Below are 21,117 nucleotides of genomic sequence, written 5' to 3'. Positions count from 1 at the left end.
ATTACTTTTAATGCGAACCTCTTATTTCTTTTCTTATTAGTTTTATTTTAAATTGGTTGCTGTACGAATACTTCTTACACTGACTGTGTCTATTATACATAGAGAAGTTAAATTTTTGTTCCTGTCTTCGCACCATCGATCATTCGGCAAACAGCACGTTTTTTCTTGCCCAATCTCTAACTGATTATTACAGCATCGCCAATGGCGTAACACGTAATTTATCGTGGCAGTGGACGCGATATTTCCGTATCGACTTGACGTCTCGATATCTTTGAGTTCCACGGAACGGAAATATCCAAAGGCGAAAGGTGAGCAGGAGGTTATCGAGGAGGATTCCGTTCGATCCAGCGTCGAAAGTCATAGATCGGCTGGTGGCCGTGGTTGGCAGTTGCTCGACGCCACTCCACGCGCGTCAGACCTCTCCGTGGTGAGTCGCGTGCATTTTGCACCTGCTCGACGTGCAACGCGCACGCGCACAGGTGCACGACCTACCGGCGCACAGACCTAAACTGGCGCGACGTCGAGCTTTCGTAGTCGGCATCGGCCATCCGCGACGCGAACTTTCACTCGGAGACGCTCCTCGCCTAGCCGTGTCGTGCTGGGCCGCGCCGCGTCGCGACACGTCGCGTCGCTGACAATCGCGCTTGTTCACACCGCTAACTACTGTCTACCGCGAAACAAGTAAGGAAAAAGGTCCCCTCTTTCATTTTTATCCCATTCCAACAATTTTCATTGCCATTTACACGAGTTTCGCCAAGTTTTCCGCGATGCTTTTCTCCACGATAACTGACGCATAGGATGTTCTTTGCATATCTTCAAAGATACTTAAACTTGTACAGATCTTCTACGACAATCCTCCACGACAACTGATCGCGACATAGGATTCCTGGTACAGTTCTATCCCCACGGAAATCTCGCGAACGTAATTTCCTTCTCTAATTCTTCGTCTTTCCACTATTAATCCGTCGACCAACCGATTGCATCGCCCTGCGCGCGCTTTGGACAATGGACGTGCACACTCGGTAGACCGGAAGTAGTCTTCGGTGAAGTAACCGCTATCAGCGGCGTTGCGGTCAGCCGCTCTCGAATCCCAATCGCAAATCGACGCCAACACCCATGAACGGACTTTGGAATTCGATTTCACGGGGTGGACGAGTGTCCTAAGGGTTCGGGGAACCTCGGAGGACGGTCGAGTAGATCGCAGTTTTTGTGGGTAGAATTCGGAGATCGCGAGGATCGTTGATCGCGCGGCTACGACTCGAGGATTAAACCCTTTCGCTACAAACGGCGACCTTAGTTCGACGAAACGTTGTGCATTCAAGAATCGCTGAATCGGATACTATCGACGTGACTTCGTTTTGGAATTGTATTTGTTACGGGAGATGACGAGGGTAACGATTGTACGGCGAGTCCTCGAGTTCGTCCAGAAGCTTTCGAATCACGTATCGTAGGGAAAGAAATCATTCTTGGGGGATAATGTATCATCTGGCAGGGGACTGTGAACAGTGTCGAGTAATAACTTTGGTGATTTCGGTAGCGTGGGCTTCTGGCAAAGAAAGCTCCCTCAGGTTCGTCGCCATCATCTGTCAAACAGGTCAATTATCTTGCCATCGTCAGTGTCGAGTAAGGTTCGTCCAGTCGTAGATCTTCCGAACATTTGCTCTTGCTTAAGTAAGAATTTCTACAAGGGACCTTCCTTTACTCCAGTGAACCACGGTTAAACAGAAATACAAAGGAACACTCGTGCGAAGCAGCAACCGTGTACCAACATAGGAACCGAATTCGACGACCCTCTGTATCTGGAATAATGAAACATAATCGCGCGAACGCGTGCTGCAGAGTACCGACCGAACGCTTAGTACACTGCGCGCAACGTGTGAGCTCTTCGACCCACCGCTGTCCCAGCAAAAGGGTTAACCTGGACTGGGCGATAATCAGTTGAAACTGAATCCCGATAGAGATAGCGCGATTATCAGCTGTAACGTGGCTATCGGTCGCTGCGAGTCGATGCTGTATCGATACGACCGTGTCAACAAATAAACGGACCGACCACGCACCCCCCATTCTTTGAATGGATTCGAAAGGGAATAGTCTCGGTCAAATCAATACGCATTCGCGACGTAGGGTTGGGAAAAGAGGGGCATGAGGGGGCACAGAATACAGAGCGCGATAGAGCACCGCGGGGAGAGAAATCGGGTTGCGTGCGTGTCACTGGCTGGACGGGTACTCTGGTGCACGTGTCACGGGAGAAAAACAGAGGGTCGTGGTTGAGCGGTCGTGGCGGACGGTCTCGCGCCTGGTAAACAGCCGACTCTGTTAATAATTCCGATCTCGTTTGTCCTCTTGATAGCGGTTTGCCTCGGGATTCCAGGGCGGTAGACAAAGCGCGCCGTTGTTACGCGATATTAGTCGTTTCCGCGATCATCGATCCTTCGAATCTCGGTCGGCAATTTGCGCCAGTTCCAACGTACCGGTGACCATTGACATTTATAGTTGACATTTGCGAAGGAATTTCCAAATGTCTCGCTTATTCGATCGAGCCTCCGCCGCGGGTGTAGTGGACCGGTTGGGAGGGTAGAAAGAGTACATCGACCTATAGTTCTACAGTTGGTAGTTTGTGAACTCCGTGTGAAATTCGTGAGCAATTATCCAAACGCGAAGGACGGATAGGGAATATTTTGTTGGGGCTCAAACGAACCGAGAGGACAATGAATGGATTACGACTGGATGAAGTTCGCCCGGCAGGGTTTTGTTTGTACAGCTGCCACCCTCTCGAATCAAAGGCCCTTCGTGCCGAAGAAACATAAACAGTGGTTGGCATGACATCCGATCCGCAGGTCCAAGCGACAAATTTGATCGATACGGTAATGCCTCGAAAATCGGAATGTCTGTCTGTAACTGACACAAGCTACTGTATCGAACAAATTTGTTGCTTCTTCTCGCGATGAGAAGTTGTCCCCCATGTTTTCGTCTCTTCGACTCGAACGACCGTTGCACGAAAGGGATGATATCTACGAAAACAAACCGAGTCCGGTCAACTTCATCCTATTGTACCCCATTCACTGTCCCCTTCGAGTGGTTCGTTTGAGCTCGACCAATTCCGAGAGGAAGTTCTCTACTCGTGCTTCGCGTACCGATAGTCGAAGAGTCTACGGAAAAGACGATCACCAAGTCCGTCCCAAATCGAAAGCGAGCCTAAAGTGGGAGTAGTTGCCGCGATTCCTGAGAATCACACGTTGGTCCGGATTATCGATTCACGCGTGCACGAAAGACACACGTGCGCGGCCGCAGTCGAAGGAGCTGAGAGCTTTGGGCGAGATTGCAACAAGTTGCATTTAAAAGCCGTACCCTCCGCACGCCGGCATACTTTCCTTTTTCTCCTTTCTCCTTCCTCTCTGTCCTATCCTCCGCCTCCCACGCCTTACACACGAACCGAAGTCGCATCGTCGCCCTTTCCAAGCCGATTTGCGCTATACTCCGCTCGTCAGCTTAGGGATGGGACTCGATAAGAAGTTCACGGTCCATGTCCCGCATACAGGTACAGCCCTATTGCCATTAGATACGCCGCTGAGAGGCCGGGCTGTGCTCGTGTTAATGCTATCGACTATTCCTCGCACGAGAGTTCGGCGGATCTACCCATTGAAGACATGGCTCTACATGGTAGAATGTGTATGCACGTACACCCTCGCATAAGGCTCGAATAATCGGGAATTATCAATATGCGAAGCACGGGTTGAAAATTATTTCTCAGAACTGGCCCTACTCGAGCTGGGAGTTCGTGGAGGACAGTGAATGGGACTCTGTTATACCCAGATGTTACTTGCTCGAGTGGCACGAGTGTACATAGCGATGGGAATGATTTATCATGGCATATTTCAAAAAGAACCTCGAGTAATATTTTACATATTGATGCAACTGGAATTTTGTTTTCAACTTATTAATAATCTCGCTACGAGTGTTACTATTTTATTACTTTGTTATGAATTATTAGATATGTTACATACTTTGTTATGAATTATTAGATTTACTTGTCGTGCCAAATGGATGACACGGTCTAATAAGTTATTTAGCTCATTCTCTATGCTCGGAATGTTGCCTTTGGGATGTTTGAATGATTAACCCGTACGGGAAGCTCGTTTTCGTTGCCATGAATAATCATACATTTTGAACCGAAACCCTGTTGTGTTCTGGACGCCTTCGTTTATTCCACTCATTGATGATCTGTTCTCAGACAAAATATTCGAGCATTGCTCCGCCAATTGATGGTTCGTCATTTTTTTAGCGTTATACAAGGCACTCCTGTACATGGATGCGTATAGACCCGTTTCTGTTGCCACCGACAAACAAACTTCTCGAACAGAAACTTCGCTGTATTTATAAAACTTGTTATTCGGATTCGCGATCGAGAGTTATCGCGACCACTGTTTATGTTTCTTCAACTCGACCGACCATCGATTGGAGCGGACGGCAGCTGTGCAAACAAAACCCTTCACGTCGAACTTCATCCCATCGTATCCCATTCATTGTCCTCTTCCAGCGGCCCGTTTGAGTTCGACCAATTTCAAGAAAGAATTCTCCTCCCGTACTTCGCGTATCGATAATTGTTTACTTCGTATGGTCACTTCGTTGGTAGATCAAGCAAGCCATTTTCTACGCTATATCGCTCATTTCTCGCTTCTTCGACGAAGTAGGGATACTTGGGACACTTTCTTGATTTAAATATCGATACATCGTCATTCGATGATCTAAAGAATCTACAGAAAACGATTAAGAATTGCGATCAACTACTGCCAAGATGTTCCTGTATTTTGCCTCGACGATGATGCTTTCACCTGCCCGCCCTCCGCCGGATGTCGACAGGTCGAGAGGGCCCTTCTTCTTGAAATTTCTCGTTACGTGGGTCTCGAGTCGCGACGGCATTTCCCGAGGGTAATTATCGGGCAAACTGATTTAGGGCGACGAGCCGGTCGACGGGTCCTGCACAGCTGCCAACGCATGCATCTTTCAGCCCAGGATCCGCCTCGAGTCTCCTCGAATCCATCTAGACGCGACGAAACAGAGATATCCTCGACTCGTATTTTTCGTCGACGTTGCGATCGTTGTCCGCGATTCAGCTGAAAATTACCCCGCCCTCCGGCTGGATCTGTCTTGGTGCCAAACTATGGCAGTCGACGCTATCAGACGGGAGATCGGATGACGCGGCGCTGCTCAAAAATCGCGCAAACTTCGAAATCCTCGGCTGAAAGCATTTAACCATCGAGACGAGTTTTAAACGAGGCTGGGAACTCCCGCGAATGAGAGTGCGAGGGGTAATACCCTTAAGCAGTGATTCTTAACCACTGTACCGTCGCACTCCGGCGTGTCGTAAAGACGGTTGAAGTATGTCGCGAACGTTTGTCAAGGAACCTAACGAATCCTTCTTTTCGAATGCTTTCCAGGCTGGTACCGTAATTATTCGACATCAGGAACTCTTTTCTTCGTTCTTCTCTTTAGAAATAGTCTCGGCAGAGTTAAGATTCTTCTCTTTAGCTTATTTCTGACAAGTGGTTCCTTTCAAAAATCCCGAAACTTTGTATATTATTACAGTAATGACTAGTTTTACACACGTAGCACGTGGAATTTTGTGAAGAAACGAGTCGAAGCGCGGATGTGAGTTGGAAGAGCTGAAGAACCACTGTCTCGAAAGCGACTCGCGACGTCTCCCTTGGTATTTGCACCGAAAGCACCGACGGCTCTCCTCGATTCGTCCCGCCAAGTTTGTTGGGCAAGATTCGAGACAAGGGTCGAAAATATTTTCGAGTTCTTGCAAGGGTGCTCGTGCCGGGCACCCTTGAAACTCCTGCGAGCTCTGCTTTGAGATCACGGATGGTATTCGCGGTATTTCCACTATTCTCGCCTGTTCGATTGTTGCGTGTTGATTGTTGGGATTGCATCTGGTTAGGAACCTATGCAAACGCGGGAATTGTTAATTGGTAATTGATCGAAGCTAGGAACTGTGTTGTACTTTCGCAATTTAGGAAAAAAGAAACGCCCTTTTACATTACAAAAGGTAGCGAAAAATGATTAAAACAAAGTTGCAATATTTTTGGAAGCACGTATGTAAATTACTGCGAAACTGTGCAAAGAGAAATTCTTTTTCAAAAACGAAATTCAACAAATTTGTCGAGCATTTTTTGTATTAATTGAAAGGCCTCCAGAAACGGCAAACGACGAAATACAAATACAGATAAAAATTTAATTAATTAATATAATAATATCGAGTAACCTTTTAATATTAAAAAGAGGAATACACGTTTTCAACGTGATGATGCTCCAGCACATTTTTAAAAATTCCCACTTTTGTAATGAATAGCTCAAAAGGAAGCAGGAAAATTTTATTTTTTTGATCCATTTAGGTAGAGACGTGACCCCTTAAATTCGATCGACGGAGGACCCTTACCACCGCCAATTAAGACGGCAAACGAGGCGCAGACTCTCCCTTCCATTTCGTTAACTCTTTGATCGATGCACCGGTCAGGCATCGCGAATCCTTCGCCCGTTTCGCTCGTTATGCCATCGAGAATAATTGCCGAATCGTCGTGGCGCGTTTATCGACAGACTCGTGTTTTCGATCCAGTGATTGTGTACAAACGTGCGTGCTTATCCTAGATCGCCTCACGATCGTCTTTCGCGTGCAACGACACGGAGGATTTGGAGGAAGTGGGTGGGAAGGAGCCAAGGATAGAGGTAAAGGACAAGGAAACCGACGACGCTGGACCGACGAACGCAAAACACGGTTAAATCTTGGAGGAAGTCAGCGCGCGGGACCCGACGATGGATCTCACGCTACTCTTGCTCGCCGTGCTGCTCAAGCAAGAGGGTGAGTCAATTTACTCGCTTGAATTTTGAATTGAAACTGCGCGCCGAGAGACGAATACCGTAGCGCTCCGGTGTGCGCGATGATTAGTAGGTAAAGAATAGCGGCTTTTATAATAGCCGTGTCGCGTTTATTCCATGTTCAAACAACGTCTCGATTAACACTCACGGTGTTCTTTATCTCTTTAAACATGCACAGTTCCAGGCTTATCGCGTTTCCTGCTGACTTCAAACTTGTATTACGTTTTTCCGGGACGATGTGTTTCGCGCGATTCTTATCGGTCGATCCATGTATGCGCCGTGATAATTAAACTATCGAACGATACAAAATGATTTGAAAAGTGTTCATCGAAATGCCATGGTCCGCTCCGTTTCTTTTTCTATTTTCGGACCTTGACCAAAATCTTGAAAATCGATTTTCACCCATCAATTCGCTGTAAATAAGACGCCACGCGTCGAACGTCTGCCTCCCAGTCCGAGATAAGAAATGCCGATTCCTGAAACGAATTCACGCCCTCAACCCCGGATAAATGCGAATCTCCGGTCCCGATTTTTCGCGCTCAGTCGGCCATTGCCATAAATCGCGTCGAAACGCGCGACAGTAACCGCAAATACATACCTCACCCAACGCTATAGCCGAGCTTTCACATGTTGGACGACCTACAGCGCAAACCACCCGAACCACTCTCTCTCTCTCCCGTAGCAAAGTCGTTCGTAAATCGAACTTTCTCGCTTTGCGTCCGGAACAAAGTACCCGACGGTTCGCCTAATTTCAAAATGTCTATTGCCTCGCCTCCACGGCTGAATAAGATCTTCCCTCGGAGAGGAAGGAAGGTAAAAATTACGAAGGTCTAAAAGGGATCGTCTCCGCGAACGCTGACTGTCGTTTCGGCTTCTGAACGAGGGGGATGGGGCGGGGCAACGGTTTAAAAATGGCACTCTTTCTAATTACGTTCCGCCGTTTCTTCCGTGTTATCGCGGTTTTCCCGTGGCGGGGACGCCCGCGAACTTAGGGAAAAGAAGGCGGGACGCGACTCGGAAACATGGGACAAGGGAGGAGAACGAAAGCAAGAGGGAAAAGAAGCGCCAAAGGGCGAGGAAACGGAAGGGGAAAGGGAAGAGGAAGAGAGGGTCCCGCTAGCGAGAGAACCGAGAGGAGGATAGTTGGAATTTATGACGTTCCGGTACACGAGCTTGACGAGGGTGCGAGAAAGAGAAACGGGGGAGCAGGAGGCGAGAATCGTTAGAGGGCAGAGAAATAAAAATCTCGCGGTGGAAAAGTAGAAATTAAACGGAAGTAGGTGAGATCGGCGGTTAACTCGGTACGTCGCGAACGAAACGGACCGAGGGCGAATTATGGAATCCCCGATTCAATTATAAATTTATGTATTTCAATTTGTTTTGCAGAAAATGAAACTGGTCGTTAGAATTTGATAGGGGTGGTAGAGGCACTCGCTGTTTTCCGAATTATCGTTTATGCTAAACGAATGCAGAATACACGCGCTAAGGCGAACGGAATTTTAGTATCGTTGTATTAATTTATAAAACGTATTCAGCGTGTAATTGAAATATTCGAGATACAGTCAGTCTCGTAAGTCTAAATTAAATAACAGACTTCGTGTTTCCAAATAAATTTTTCATTACAAATTGTATACATGATTAAGCTTTGCACGTCTTTGCACAAGTACTTGTATTCTCTACGTCTAATGAAAAAATTTGAAATTAAATGATAGGCTCGACGGTTCCAAAAATGTTCCATTATAAATATATACATGAATAAACTTTGCACATCTATATATTTATAATAAAAGACATTTGGAATCGTCGAGCCTATCAATTAATATCGACCAATTTCTTCAATAGACATAGAAGGGGTACGAATACTTGTAGGACTGACTGTATACTCTACCTATAACCCAACGCGTTTAGAGAAAATTTTAAACGTCCAGAGCAAAGCTTAAACCGAAGTGCCACAGACTATTGAAAATCAATCCGTTCGTATCAAACGAAATGAAATGGAATTCGTGTTCCTCGGTGAATATTTTCCATTGTAAAATATTCTTATGAATATATTTGCGCAACAGGTATTAAAAGTATCGAGTTGCAACTGATAGGTGCGAGTACGTCTAAAAATTTAAGGTACAATTAAAAGAAATTAGAAACGTTGGTTCCAACTATAAAATTATGCAAATTCGTGAAACATGCCACGCGTACGTTTTCGATGGATGATGTCACGGGTGCCAGTATTCGCTCGCTAACGGAAATTTCCCATAAGAGCACCTATTTCCTAACGTTTAAATAATTTCTGCTGTTCCCACACGAATGTTTGGCTTCCCTATTTGTATCCGCTGATTGCTCCACTGTGCGGTGAGGCGGAGTCGCGTATCGTCGATGAACGTTTAAAATTCAAAGAGAAACCGATCTCTGTGATAGCGTCTTGTCTGGCGCTAGACGAAATAAGGGAAGCAGAAGCGTTTTCGGTCGCACCGAAATTGAAGCAAACGCGCGCCGAGCATCGCAAGCAGCTCCGTGTATCTACGAGGTTCGAAGGAACAGGGGTCAGAGAGGGTTGGACCGATATGAAATTTTCAGACGATAAACTCGAAGGTAAAACGACTCGTCGAAGAGAATGGATTAGCATAAATAAATAAAACGCGCGCCAAGCTAGACTATCGAAAGCCCTCGAACAACGACGAAGACGTCCGCGGGGGATAGAAACCGACAAATTAATTGCGTAGGAGAAGGGAAACTCGGCCGACCGGTCACGTTCATAAATTATCGGTATTATGCCGAAGAGACGCGCGTCGCGCCCCGCCGTTTATCAATACCGTTGCGTTATAACGCGTCCCGTCGAGCGCGACAGGATGGTCACCGCTTTTATAACGGGATAATATTAACTGTAAATATTTGTCCGTCGCTCCATTTGCGGCCACGCTCGACAATCGCGCATACATAAACGTTAAACGAAGCCCCGGCCGAACGCGGGAAACCTATAATTTTGATTTTCGTTGGCCGCGCCGCTGCGTCGCCTCTATGCGACCACCACAGTCGAAAAGTAAAGTGAATTGTTAAAAAAAAAGAGAGAACGCGATTGTTTCGGCACACTGGACGATTCTGCAGGCTTCGACGAGCCGCGGCTTTGTTCGGAAGTTTAATCTCGCGATAGATATTATTTTCTATAGGTGACACGTTAACGCGTTCGTGCCAGTTGGATATTTCCTCGCCGTTTCGATACGAGTGCAGTTGTTATTCTATAACGTCGTTGCTTTATCAGCGGTAAGTGTCGTTTTAGCCAACACTTTGCGCGTGCTCGATTTTAAGTTTCTTTAAACGCTCGCTGGTGCACCTGAAACTGACACCTAAGTGTTTTGCTTGTCACACATATCGATAACACCTTTGACACCGTTCGAACGTGTAGTATACGTGCTACAGGATGATAATGCATTAAATCCATTGTGTAACACCTGCGGCTCGAACTCTTGGCTGCGCCTATCTTGTAGGCGGGTTCACGCTAGAATTCAGGGGTGCGTCGACCTGGCCAGGGATACCGTACCGCTCGAACGTGTAATATATCGAACACTCGCGATTAGATTCGTGGTAACGCGGAGGATTCCCGATCGCGAACGCGAGTAGCAAATTTTATCGATACCCGAGGCATTACCCATCGACGTCTCACCGTGCCTTTGGGTTTTACCGAGTCCCAACGGCGGGAGTGCGTTCGCTATAGACGCCGATAACCCGATAGATAGAAGGATCGGATCGAAAAGCAGGGAAAAAAACCGAGAAAAGCGTACGACACGCGGTAAAGGGAAGAGTTAATTCGACGAGCGATCGTTTTAGACGGATGGATCGTCAGTTTGCCTTTTCATCGGCGACGATCGCGCGAGTTTTCTCGTTACCAAGCAGAAGGTCGAACCGCTGTTGCGTATGTGATTTATCGATCGGTATGCGGAGCAAAAACGTGAAAAACGACGCCGAAAAGAGGCAGTTGGCGGTCGCGCGCAGTGGAACGAGGACAGTCCAGGCCAGACGAGGCGACAGGACAGGAAAACGAAAAATGATTGACGCGCATAACGAAGACAAATTAAAAAGAAGAACCCCGCCCCGTGTTGTGTCCGCTGTTTCGCTCGCGCTTGCGTCCTCGATCGGACGAAGAAGGGGGTGAATGCTAACGGTGTTATCCCAAGGGAATGAGTGCAAGGAACGCGGAAAAGACGAGACGGGAAATAAGCACCCACCGTCCGAGCATACGCCGGACTCGGGAATCGAAAACGCACTCGGAGTAAGCGGTTGGGCGGCGGTTATATCGCTTCCTCGGTCGCGAGTCGTTTCCCCTACAGCCACCCCTGCCTGATGAAGATAAAACGGGATAATTATAGAGCCTATCGGGGATCGTGGCGCGGCTAAATTTCGTCGGGACACGCGAGATCGTCGAAAGAGGGCTGGCAATAAAGGGAAGCCGGGCTTAAGTAAAAAGAAAGAGAAAAAAAACACGACCGAAGAGGGAATAAACTCACCGTTGGGGAAGTAAAAAGGGTCGGGGGTGGTGACGGTGGAAGGGGCGAGGCAGGGGAATGCCGAGAACGGGATGTCATTAATTTTTCATACGGACTTGGCACATCTGCGTTCGGTCGGCCACGCTCTGCAACCCCCCTAATTATTTCTGGCTCATCATTTTCCTGCCCGCTTTCTCCGCCCGCTTCGTTTCCAACCCTTTCTCTTTCTCTTTCACGGTTTCTTTTCCCGACCGCCTCTCGAGTCGCGCTGTCGCCGTTGATACGAACCGTACTCCCTAGTTGACAAATGCGCAGCGGTACCGTCGTCGTCGTCCTTCTTTCCATCGGGAATCGAGAAGTATGCTTATCGACGGGTCATTAGGTCGGAAGAGTATCGTAATTGAGCGCGCCCCGTCCCCTCGCTCGACGACGCTTCCCCTCGTCGGTCAACCCGGTGCACGGTGTGGTATTTCAGCAATTTGCCGGGGACAAGACTATCGCATCAAGGAAATAATAGTTTTTGTTCGTTGGCTTCGTGGGACTTTCTACTAATGTAAAACGTAATGTACCGTGTATTTCGTATATGTGCCTGATGGTACTTAAAAGCAAACGAATATTTAGAGAGGGAATTCCATCGTAGTTGGCATCCTAGATCAACGGAAGTAATAAACGGAGCACATGTGTTAACCCTTTGCACTCGAATGGCGGCTATCAATCGCATCTTAAACGTAATGGAGTAACCCGAGAATTGGCTGTCGGTCACCATCAAGTTCGAGTAAATCAATCAGCAATTTGTTTAGATTTAATTTTATTTAAACTCGAAGTTTCATAAATAAAATGATTGTCGGTGAAGTAAAAGTGTGACATGATTCTCAAATCTCACATTAATTTGCGATCACAAATCGGGCTACATCTTCGAAGTCAATCGTAGCTTAACATTCGCGACAATAGAATCCTAAAGGTGAGATCCCATGAACGTAATGCTCGTGCTCGGGCAATAAATTATCCGTGCTCGCCGGATTTTGCTCGAAAACACGTTCCTACTAGCGTCCAAAAGGTCGCTAAATGCGACGACAAACGGTTTGGAACCACTTGAAAGGGTCGATTTTTACGAGCGTTTGGGTCTCGGCCCATGGTCTAGGCTCGCGAGCACGGGGACTATTCCATGAAAAAGAATCGACCCTTTCGAGTGGTTCGAAGGGAGACCCCCAATACTTGTTTTCACCGAGACCGTAGGCGCCTACCTGGGTTCGCTCAAGGGTCTGGGGTCAAACGGCCGATCGACTCATCAGTTTTTGATCAAATCGAATTCTTTATTCTTCATCGTATCAACGTGAACGCGATGCCATTGGATTCTTGGTGTTCTCCCGATGAAAATGATATCTCACGTCGCGTAAATCGAACTATTTTTAACGAAATAACTTTTCAATTATGCAATCAGATTTTCCATATAATTTCGTTAAAAATAGTCTGATTTACGCGATGTGACATATCATTTTGATCGTAGAAGCATCAGGAATCGATTGAAGTTACTTCCGCAAACTTCCGATAAAAATTGTCGAGGTTGGTATTTTCAATTCTTTATGACATCCCCTTGTCGACCGCTCGTTGCGATGATGGTGCCTGGCCTTTTTCAGGATTCCGTGCTCGTTTAGGTGTTCGCCGCTCGTTGTGCCAGCTCGCCTGGGTCCATCAGACCCTCCTGCGCGACGAGTTGACAGTTTCAAGTGGACGTTGCTCGTGCTCGCCCCCCGAACTTACGTTCATGGGACCTCACCTTAAGAAACACATCGAGTTCCGACTGCCAGGTGTGACTCTAGTAGTAAAAATGAAAGTATTCGACGGTATGTACCGATTTATCTTGGGTCTTTATTGCTGCTACAGGTAAGGGACCTAACACACTGTCAATTCCGTTACCTTCGTCGAGTATAAGAAAAACAACGGTTGCACTTCCTTGCTTCGATTGCAATCAATGATAACGTTAACGTATAAATAACTACCACAGAGATTAACCAGGAGACAGGTCCAAGTGAAAAATGATGTGACACGTCAGGAAACAAAAATACAAGAACTGGTCTGTTAAAGTAACGCTTCACTAACTCCTTATAGTTAAGCATTCTTACACAATTCATATTTTGGCGGCTATGCTAATGGCGGCGATATGGATCATATCGACGGTATCGATATCATGCAACTATGTATGTTCTCATAGGAAGCTAAGCGTTCTTCTGTATAATACTCTTGCATTCTTATATCTCTCTTATATTCATCATTAAACATACTAAAAGCGAAAAATTATAATCAGAGCAATCTATAATAAATATTCATTTGTATCACCGATCCATCGTTTCCTTCGAATATGATCAGTCACCGTGGCCTACTGAAACACTCCGGGTGCTTTAGCTGCTAGCTATTACGCGCCAAAAAGATGGAACGAACGCGCGTGTAGCGCGAACCGCGAGGAACGGTCAGTCGTTGTCGAGGAAGGGAGAAGAAAATCCTCGCGCGGTCTTGCTCCGAGCCACTGCGGACATTTCGCTTCCGGTTCGAGAAGGTTCAAGTAGACGGGGAATCGAAGTTGAAAAGCGCTGAAATCGCACTTCGTCGAATACCTTTCCAGGAACGCGGACAGAACGACCGAGACCTGCGCCGAGAGAAAGGGAAACCGTCCAGAACAAGGATGAGGGGTCGAAACGCTGGAAGCTATTAGAGCTTACTACCGTGCGTGCCACCAATAACAAGCCACCGTTGAGAATATAGTCGCGAAGCGGCAAAACGGTAAACGGAAAAAGTCCTGCTAGAAATAATTAGACGATTGCGAAGGGTCCGGGGTCGAGAACCTTTTTGACACTGAAAGACTGCGCGTACGTATACGCGTAAGAGACCTAAACATTGTCGTATGAACAAAGAATTATCACGTTTAACCCTTTGCACTCGAAGCTCTTTTTATCTAATATCCACCGACAACCCAAATGAAGGCTATTAGTTAAAGTACAAGTTCGCATTCAATCAAGTTACAGTCCACTCGTATTCATTCGTTGAGGAATCTCATTTGATTCCATGCGTCGTTTTATCGTCGCTAGAAACTGTCGACGCTGCGACGCATATACAGTGTGTTTCGTTTATATATCAAAGTAAATATCTCGTGACGCACTGAAGTTACGAAAAAAATTTATTTACAAAAATTGTTCGGTTTGTAGGGTACAATCATATGATGTAATTTTTTTCGAGCCTGGAATAGTAAGAAGGGGGGATTTCAAAGTCAAAATAAGTTTTTTAAATGGAACTATATATTTTTTTTTTTCATGGCCTGATAGCTTTTTTCGAAACGAATTCAACGGTACATCACATTATTTATTTTGCTGTTTTCAAACGTTAGAAATTATATTATAAACTTGTAACCTTTTGAGTAGGTAATGGTAAGACATATCGAGTTGCCGCGGCTATTAGCTGTAACACTGTTGTCATTTGTTTTGATAAGTTGTGATGTTTGACTCGAGTCTCATTTATTTTAGTTGAGAAAGTGCAATACTAGAGATTAGTTCTGTTCGGTTCTTTCGAAATTATTGATTTCCAAAAAATGTCCTTATCAATTCAGGAAAAAGCCGAATTAGTTTGTCTGCGTGGTGATAGATATTTATCCTATGCCGAAGTGGCTCGGGAATTTCATAGACGGCATCCTTGTCAACAAATGCCAACAGTGTCAACAATAAGAAACATTGTTAATTTATTCAAACAAACGGGAAGTGTTACGACACAGAAACAGCGACCTTGTACGTGGACAAAGAACGACGAAATAAATGTCTTGGCTGCGTTCTTTGCGTATCCCAGAACACCTATCCGTAAAGTGGCTAATACATGCGGCTTTTCAACAAAAATTATTTCTAAAATTCTGAAAAAAAAATAAAATTAAACCGTTCAAACCAACTAATGTGCATACAATATTGCCCCGAGACAAAGGACCGCGAATTGAGTTTTGTTTATGGGTACGAAATAAAATTGTTGACGATGCCAATTTTATTCAAAATTTAATGATTACTGACGAAAGCATTTTTCATACAAATGATATGGTTAGCCATCAAAATTCAAGAATGTGGGCAACAAACAATCCGCATTGGATACTACAGAACAACGTCCAATATCGTTCCTCATTAATGGTCTGGTGTGGTATCCACAATAGAAAAATAATAGGTCCATATTTTTTTGAAGAAGGAATTCATGGAGAAAAATGTTTAACTTTTCTACAAACATGTCAGATATTTTGCAAGATATGCCACTAATAACGAGACAAAATAGTTGGTTTCAACATGACGGTGCTCCCCCACATTATTTCGTCGCAGTTAGAAATTGGTTGAATACCAATTTTAATATTAAATGGATTGGGCGTGTTAGACCAATAACATGGCCCCCAAGATCTCCAGATCTATCTTCGTGCGATTCTTTCTCTGGGTTTATCTAAAGGAACAAGTATTTAAAACTCCAGTTGAAAATGTCCATGAAATGCGAAGAAGGATTATAGTCGCTTGTGAAAAATCACAGAAGAGAATGCTAAAAAATACCGAAAACGAATTTTTACAACGGGTAGGAAAATGCATCTCAAACAATGGTGGTCACGTAGAAGGATAATTCTTTTTCTTAAATTAAAGATTGGTAAGCACAAAAATAATGAAATTAATTAATTAATTAAAAAACAAAGCGTTTTCTTTTTGCATACTGAATACAATTTCTAATGATATAAACTATAAATATTGTATTCATTTTTTTTAATAACTTAAGATGCTTCAGGAGACATAAGAAGGTCGATCTTTGTTTACAGTGTTGCAGCTAATAGCTGCGGCAACCCGATATATCCTACCATTACCTACTCAAAAGGTTACAAGTTTATAATATAATTTCTAACGTTTGAAAACAGCAAAATAAATAATGTGATGTACCGTTGAATTCGTTTCGAAAAAAGCTATCAGGCCATGAAAAAAAAATATATAGTTCCATTTAAAAAACTTATTTTAACTTTGAAATCCCCCCTTCCTACTATTCCAGGCTCGAAAAAAATTACATCATATGATTGTACCATACAAACCGAACAATTTTTGTAAATAAATTTTTTTCGTAACTTCAGTGCGTCACGAGATATTTACTTTGCTATATGAACGAAACACGCTGTACACAGTGATTCCAAGCCCTGCCTGATCAGCCTGTTTCGTTTCGAAACAGTAGGAAATTTAATCGGCGAACACACGAATTTATTTAACGAGTGTAAAAGCAAACGTCATCCACCTTCGGAATGTTTCAATGAAATGTATTATTTAAATTTGTTACCATCCCTACGGACTGATACCGTCTAAACGGGAAGTTCAATGCCGATCCCAACGGACCGACGCCGCGTTCAACGCGTTAATTTCTCATCAATTGAAAGCATTCCGCGAGGCAATACAAACAAAAATAAAAATTCGTATCACGACCACTCTGACCCGTGCCTATACACGCTCAAGTAGAATAAATACGATAACGATTTTTAATCTAAATTTTCTTTGGTACTTAACGTACAGAAGCAGACTAAAACGGAGGTTATCCGTCCGTATAATTCAAACAGAGAAAAAACGGTATTTCATATGGACCTTCAACACACATGTAAAGCTCTGTACGGAAGAATCGTTCCCGTGTTTCACCAATCGCACCGTCGAACGCGCGTTTCCATTCGCGGTACTAATTCTCCGTCGTCGTGGCTCTCCGTCGAACGTACGTATCCCTCTCCGTTCTCAACTCGTTAATTACAGCGGAAAAAGAACCGGGTTTTCGTTAGAGGAATCCGTTGCATTACCATATTTTATATCCTCGATTCTTGGTCCGGCCAGGGCTCCCAGCCACCCGTTAGCTTTTTATCGCATCCCTAATTCAGCTCGTTTCCTTCCATTCCAGCGCGTCGCCCGCCAATAAACCGTTTCCGCGTGAAAGGACAAATCGGAAAACGGAAAAATTGTCCACGCGTACCGTGGAATTGTCGTTCTCCGGTGGTCGATCGGCCCGTTGTCGCGATTATTTTTAACGTTCGTTGTTCCCCCACCGCCACCTCCTCTTCCCCGACCCAGCTTCCGAAAATACCTAATTAGCGGCGGTGCTCGTTCGCTTACGCCTTTCCACGCGACCAGGGAATCGATATGGCGCCAATTTACCAACCGAATTCGAATAATTGACGTTGCATTAAATATTCGCGTTGCAATCGCCGCGGCGTTTTCGAACGCGTTCGTGCGGGAGTAATTTTCAATTCCGGGCTAATCGAAACGGCCGTGGAAGCGTGGTCACGCGAAACGACGTTAATGCGAGCAAAAGTGACGAGAGTAAAGAGCCGCCGGAGAAGGAATGCGAAATCGTTCGACGGGGGTTTCCGCGACGAATCGAAACTTCGTCCTACGAGGTTTTACGCGGAAGAGCGACCCGACAACGGTCAAACTTTTCGCATTTGCCGACAATCGAGAAAGACCGTGAAGACCCGGAGACGAGGATCTCGCAGAATTACAAAATGCTCGACCCGTTGCCTCCCAGCGACGGAAAGATTCGCTGGACGCCGTAGGAAGGGCGGATCGGGATCGGGTAAATTGAATCGGTCTGGTGTTTTATTTTTTGGAAGGAACGGTGCATGCACGTGAAGTCTTACTCGACGATACATTGCAAAGGATTCGCTTGCTGAGGAAAATAAATTGCAGCTCCCATCCGGTACCGCAATAATCATGAATTAAATACAATTGTATCATGTTATTCTTCTCAACACTAAACGTATCGACGTTCATTTGTAACAATTTCTATCGTAGCGGGACAGATGACTAGCTTTTACCCTTTAGACCTTAGTTGGGCGTACAGTCAGTCCCATGAATATTCGTACCCTTCGTATCTATTGAAGAAATTTGTTTAAATTAAATGTATATAGATAGACTGCGGATCTTAATGCAAAATAAAATATTCGCGAACGTGCCTGCAAAAATTCAATCTAAATAGGAATTTATTTTATTCTGCAAATATTATAACATGGCCGTTACTTTTAATCTTTCTTATATTCTTGCATATTGTTTGCATTTTGTAGTTTCTTGCACACCCAAATTTCCTATAAATGCATAAATATCCGCAGTCTATATATAAATATATACATGTATAAGCGTATTCATACACATATTTATAATAAAAAAGTCATTTGGTAATATTCAAACTATTTTTTAATTTAGTAAAACTCCTTCAATAGACATGAAGGATACGAATATTTATGGGATTATTTGCACGTGTCCCAGTGAATATATCCGTTCCGTTATTCGTTAAAGTGTGTAACCATATACAATAACTGTTTCACTAAAAGTTCTTCTTAAATAATGTTTCCATCCTTCTTATCGTTACTTTGTCTTACATGACCCCTGCATTGTTTTAATACGGTTTGTAGTATCTCTTAACTCTCGTATGTGTGGGGGCCTGCTAACCCTCCTATAGCTCGGGCACCCCGGGGTCGCTAAACCCGTACTGTAACTGCGTAAGTACACGCATGCTACAGCCCCTGAGGGCAGCAATATCAGAATATATCTGGTTGGCATTGACCAAGTTACAATTAAGACTCGCAGAAACGTATGCTAAAGAAAAAGAAAAAAAAACTGATCACTTCTACTAGAACAAATTGTTCTTTTTTCTCTATATACAGCCTTCGATTTATAGCCAACTCTACTTTAATGCGATTAATTTCTAAAAACGAATAGAATTCAAATAGAAAACAGCAGAGTCAAAAGGGTTAAAGACACTCTTTCCAATTAAACGCAAAAATATGTTTACGTGGATCTAAATAAAATAGTGAATGAAACAATTGTATATAATTCATACATTTCATATAAGAACTGCACATAAAGGTTTGAAAACGGTCATTTGACCGGTCGCGATAGATTTAGTGTTAACCATTTGCACTCGAGGCCTTTTCTTCTGGTATCTACCAGTATCTCGAGATGCTTTCTTAGCATTGTATTGCCACGAATGCTACGTTTAGATTGACCTCATAAATGAGATCTCCAATTTGAGATTTGAGTATTAGGTCACCTTTGTCTCACCGACAATCATTTTATTGACACTTCGAGTTCCAAAAAACTTGCAGCGAATTAACCAGCAATAATGTTTGACTAGCTTTAAGGGGGTATTATCGTCTAGAAACTTCAAATTCGATTTTTTTTTTGCATTTTCTTATCATTTGGGGTTTTGAGAAAGTCCCTCTAAAATATTAATTTGAAATTCGTAGAGCTCTCATAGTTACAGAGGCTTAAAGGCTGTTCATCAGTATCAGTGCTAAATGTATAGTAAACTTTAAACGCGTTTTTCTCGAAACGACATTTTTCAAGTCGGGCGCACGTTTTTCTCAAAAATTATTGGACCGACTGACTTCTGGTTTTACACACATTTCGAGGGCACCATCACCTATGGTCTGAACTAGAATTATACCCATAGCTTGAATATTTTAGCCCTGCTCTCATATTTTAGTTGACAATTTTCCGGGAAAATTAAATCTTAATTTTCAAACAGCTGCGATTCCGATAAAAAATTTAGTACTTACTTAATTCTAGTTCAGACGATAACTACATTCATATAGATTAAAAAAGCAATTTGTTTTTCTGTCTCAGACGACTAGAACCGCCACAGCCTGTGCGCTTGATTGAACGAGCGTCTCACGTCACAACCTGCATAACAGCGCATAACTTGTATAGATTTCAATCAAGTATTTCATAAAAATTTTTATTATGCAAAAGAAACCCCGATACTGTAGGTTTGATAGTTTTCGCAAAATTAATTCCTAAAAATTACTGAAAAAACAAACTTCTAGATAATAATACCCCCTTAAGTCAAATTTAGTGGTGGCCGAGGTTAATAAATTGCACATACTTCAACCTACATAATCCAACAGAAGACTTTAATCATTAAAATTCTTGTACAAGGATTTTTCCCATGTTTGATTTCGAGCCTTGATTCGAAAAGCGAGCCACGATCCCCAGATAAAAAAACCTGATTTCCGCTTTCGACCGGCTTTTTCAGCGACAAATTATCATCTTCGACGGGCACGCGACAGTCGTGCGACTAGCTTTCGCGTACGTGCCGGGTCGAATGTCGCGTAACGAAGATTTTTCTCATTAACGTACGACTAACGAGAGAGCGACGTTAAAAGATCCGTTTACAAGAGGGTGTGTCTTTCACGGTGGCGCAGTCCCAGTCAGCCGCGTTCGCGATCGTTTCGGAACGGTCGCGCGTCGGCTTCCGGTGTACAGCGACGCGGAGGATCCGTCGGTCGGGCGGGTCGGCCTCAAGCCTCGACGAGGATGTAATTAAAGAGAAGGCCGGGCCGTAGCCCAGCGAGACGGTTCGACACGGTTCGGCTCGGATCGAGGGCCAGGCCTCGACGCGGCGCGGTCTCACAATTACGGCGAATAAAATTTAACGAAGTGTGTGCCGCACGTGTACGCCGCGAACCACGATTCGCGCACGCGCTTAATTAAGTTCACTCGTCGCCCCTGCTAACTTGATCCGACGCGATCCAGGCCCGCCGAGGTATGTAAATCGAGTTCCCCGGCCAGTTCCTCGTTGCTCGGATCCTCTAATTTTCCGCGCACATACAGGTAGCTGGGAAAAAAAGAAGCGAGAACGGAGACGGAAACAGAGGCGGAAAATGGAGGGGTGGACTGCTGGCGAGCCCCGAGAATAGCAACCCTGGGATCATTGGTGAAATTTCTCGGTCTTCCCCCGTACAACCGATCCG

At 44.6% G+C, this 21,117-nt stretch overlaps 1 protein-coding gene across 4 annotated transcripts in view; it reads left to right on the top strand.

The window, feature by feature from the left end:
* Window positions 1-302: 302 nt before the first annotated feature.
* LOC128880648 (basal cell adhesion molecule-like) overlaps window positions 303-21,117 on the top strand; it is a 98,942-nt gene continuing 78,127 nt past the window's right edge. The window contains exons 1-2 of one of the 4 annotated variants that reach the window (XM_054130944.1): window positions 303-681; window positions 6,649-6,859. In XM_054130944.1, the coding sequence (XP_053986919.1) occupies window positions 6,814-6,859 (46 nt within the window). In that variant the 5' untranslated portion in view covers window positions 303-681; window positions 6,649-6,813. Of the gene's footprint in view, window positions 682-6,395; window positions 6,860-21,117 lie in introns of all 4 variants that reach the window. The other 3 variants (XM_054130941.1, XM_054130942.1, XM_054130943.1) reach the window with 3 other exon arrangements.

The sequence above is a fragment of the Hylaeus volcanicus genome, chromosome 8 (genome assembly GCF_026283585.1).
Source record: "Hylaeus volcanicus isolate JK05 chromosome 8, UHH_iyHylVolc1.0_haploid, whole genome shotgun sequence".
Taxonomy (NCBI): domain Eukaryota; kingdom Metazoa; phylum Arthropoda; class Insecta; order Hymenoptera; family Colletidae; genus Hylaeus; species Hylaeus volcanicus.
The sequence above is the reverse complement of the archived record's forward strand: the minus strand, read 5'-3'. Positions and strand labels throughout refer to the sequence as shown.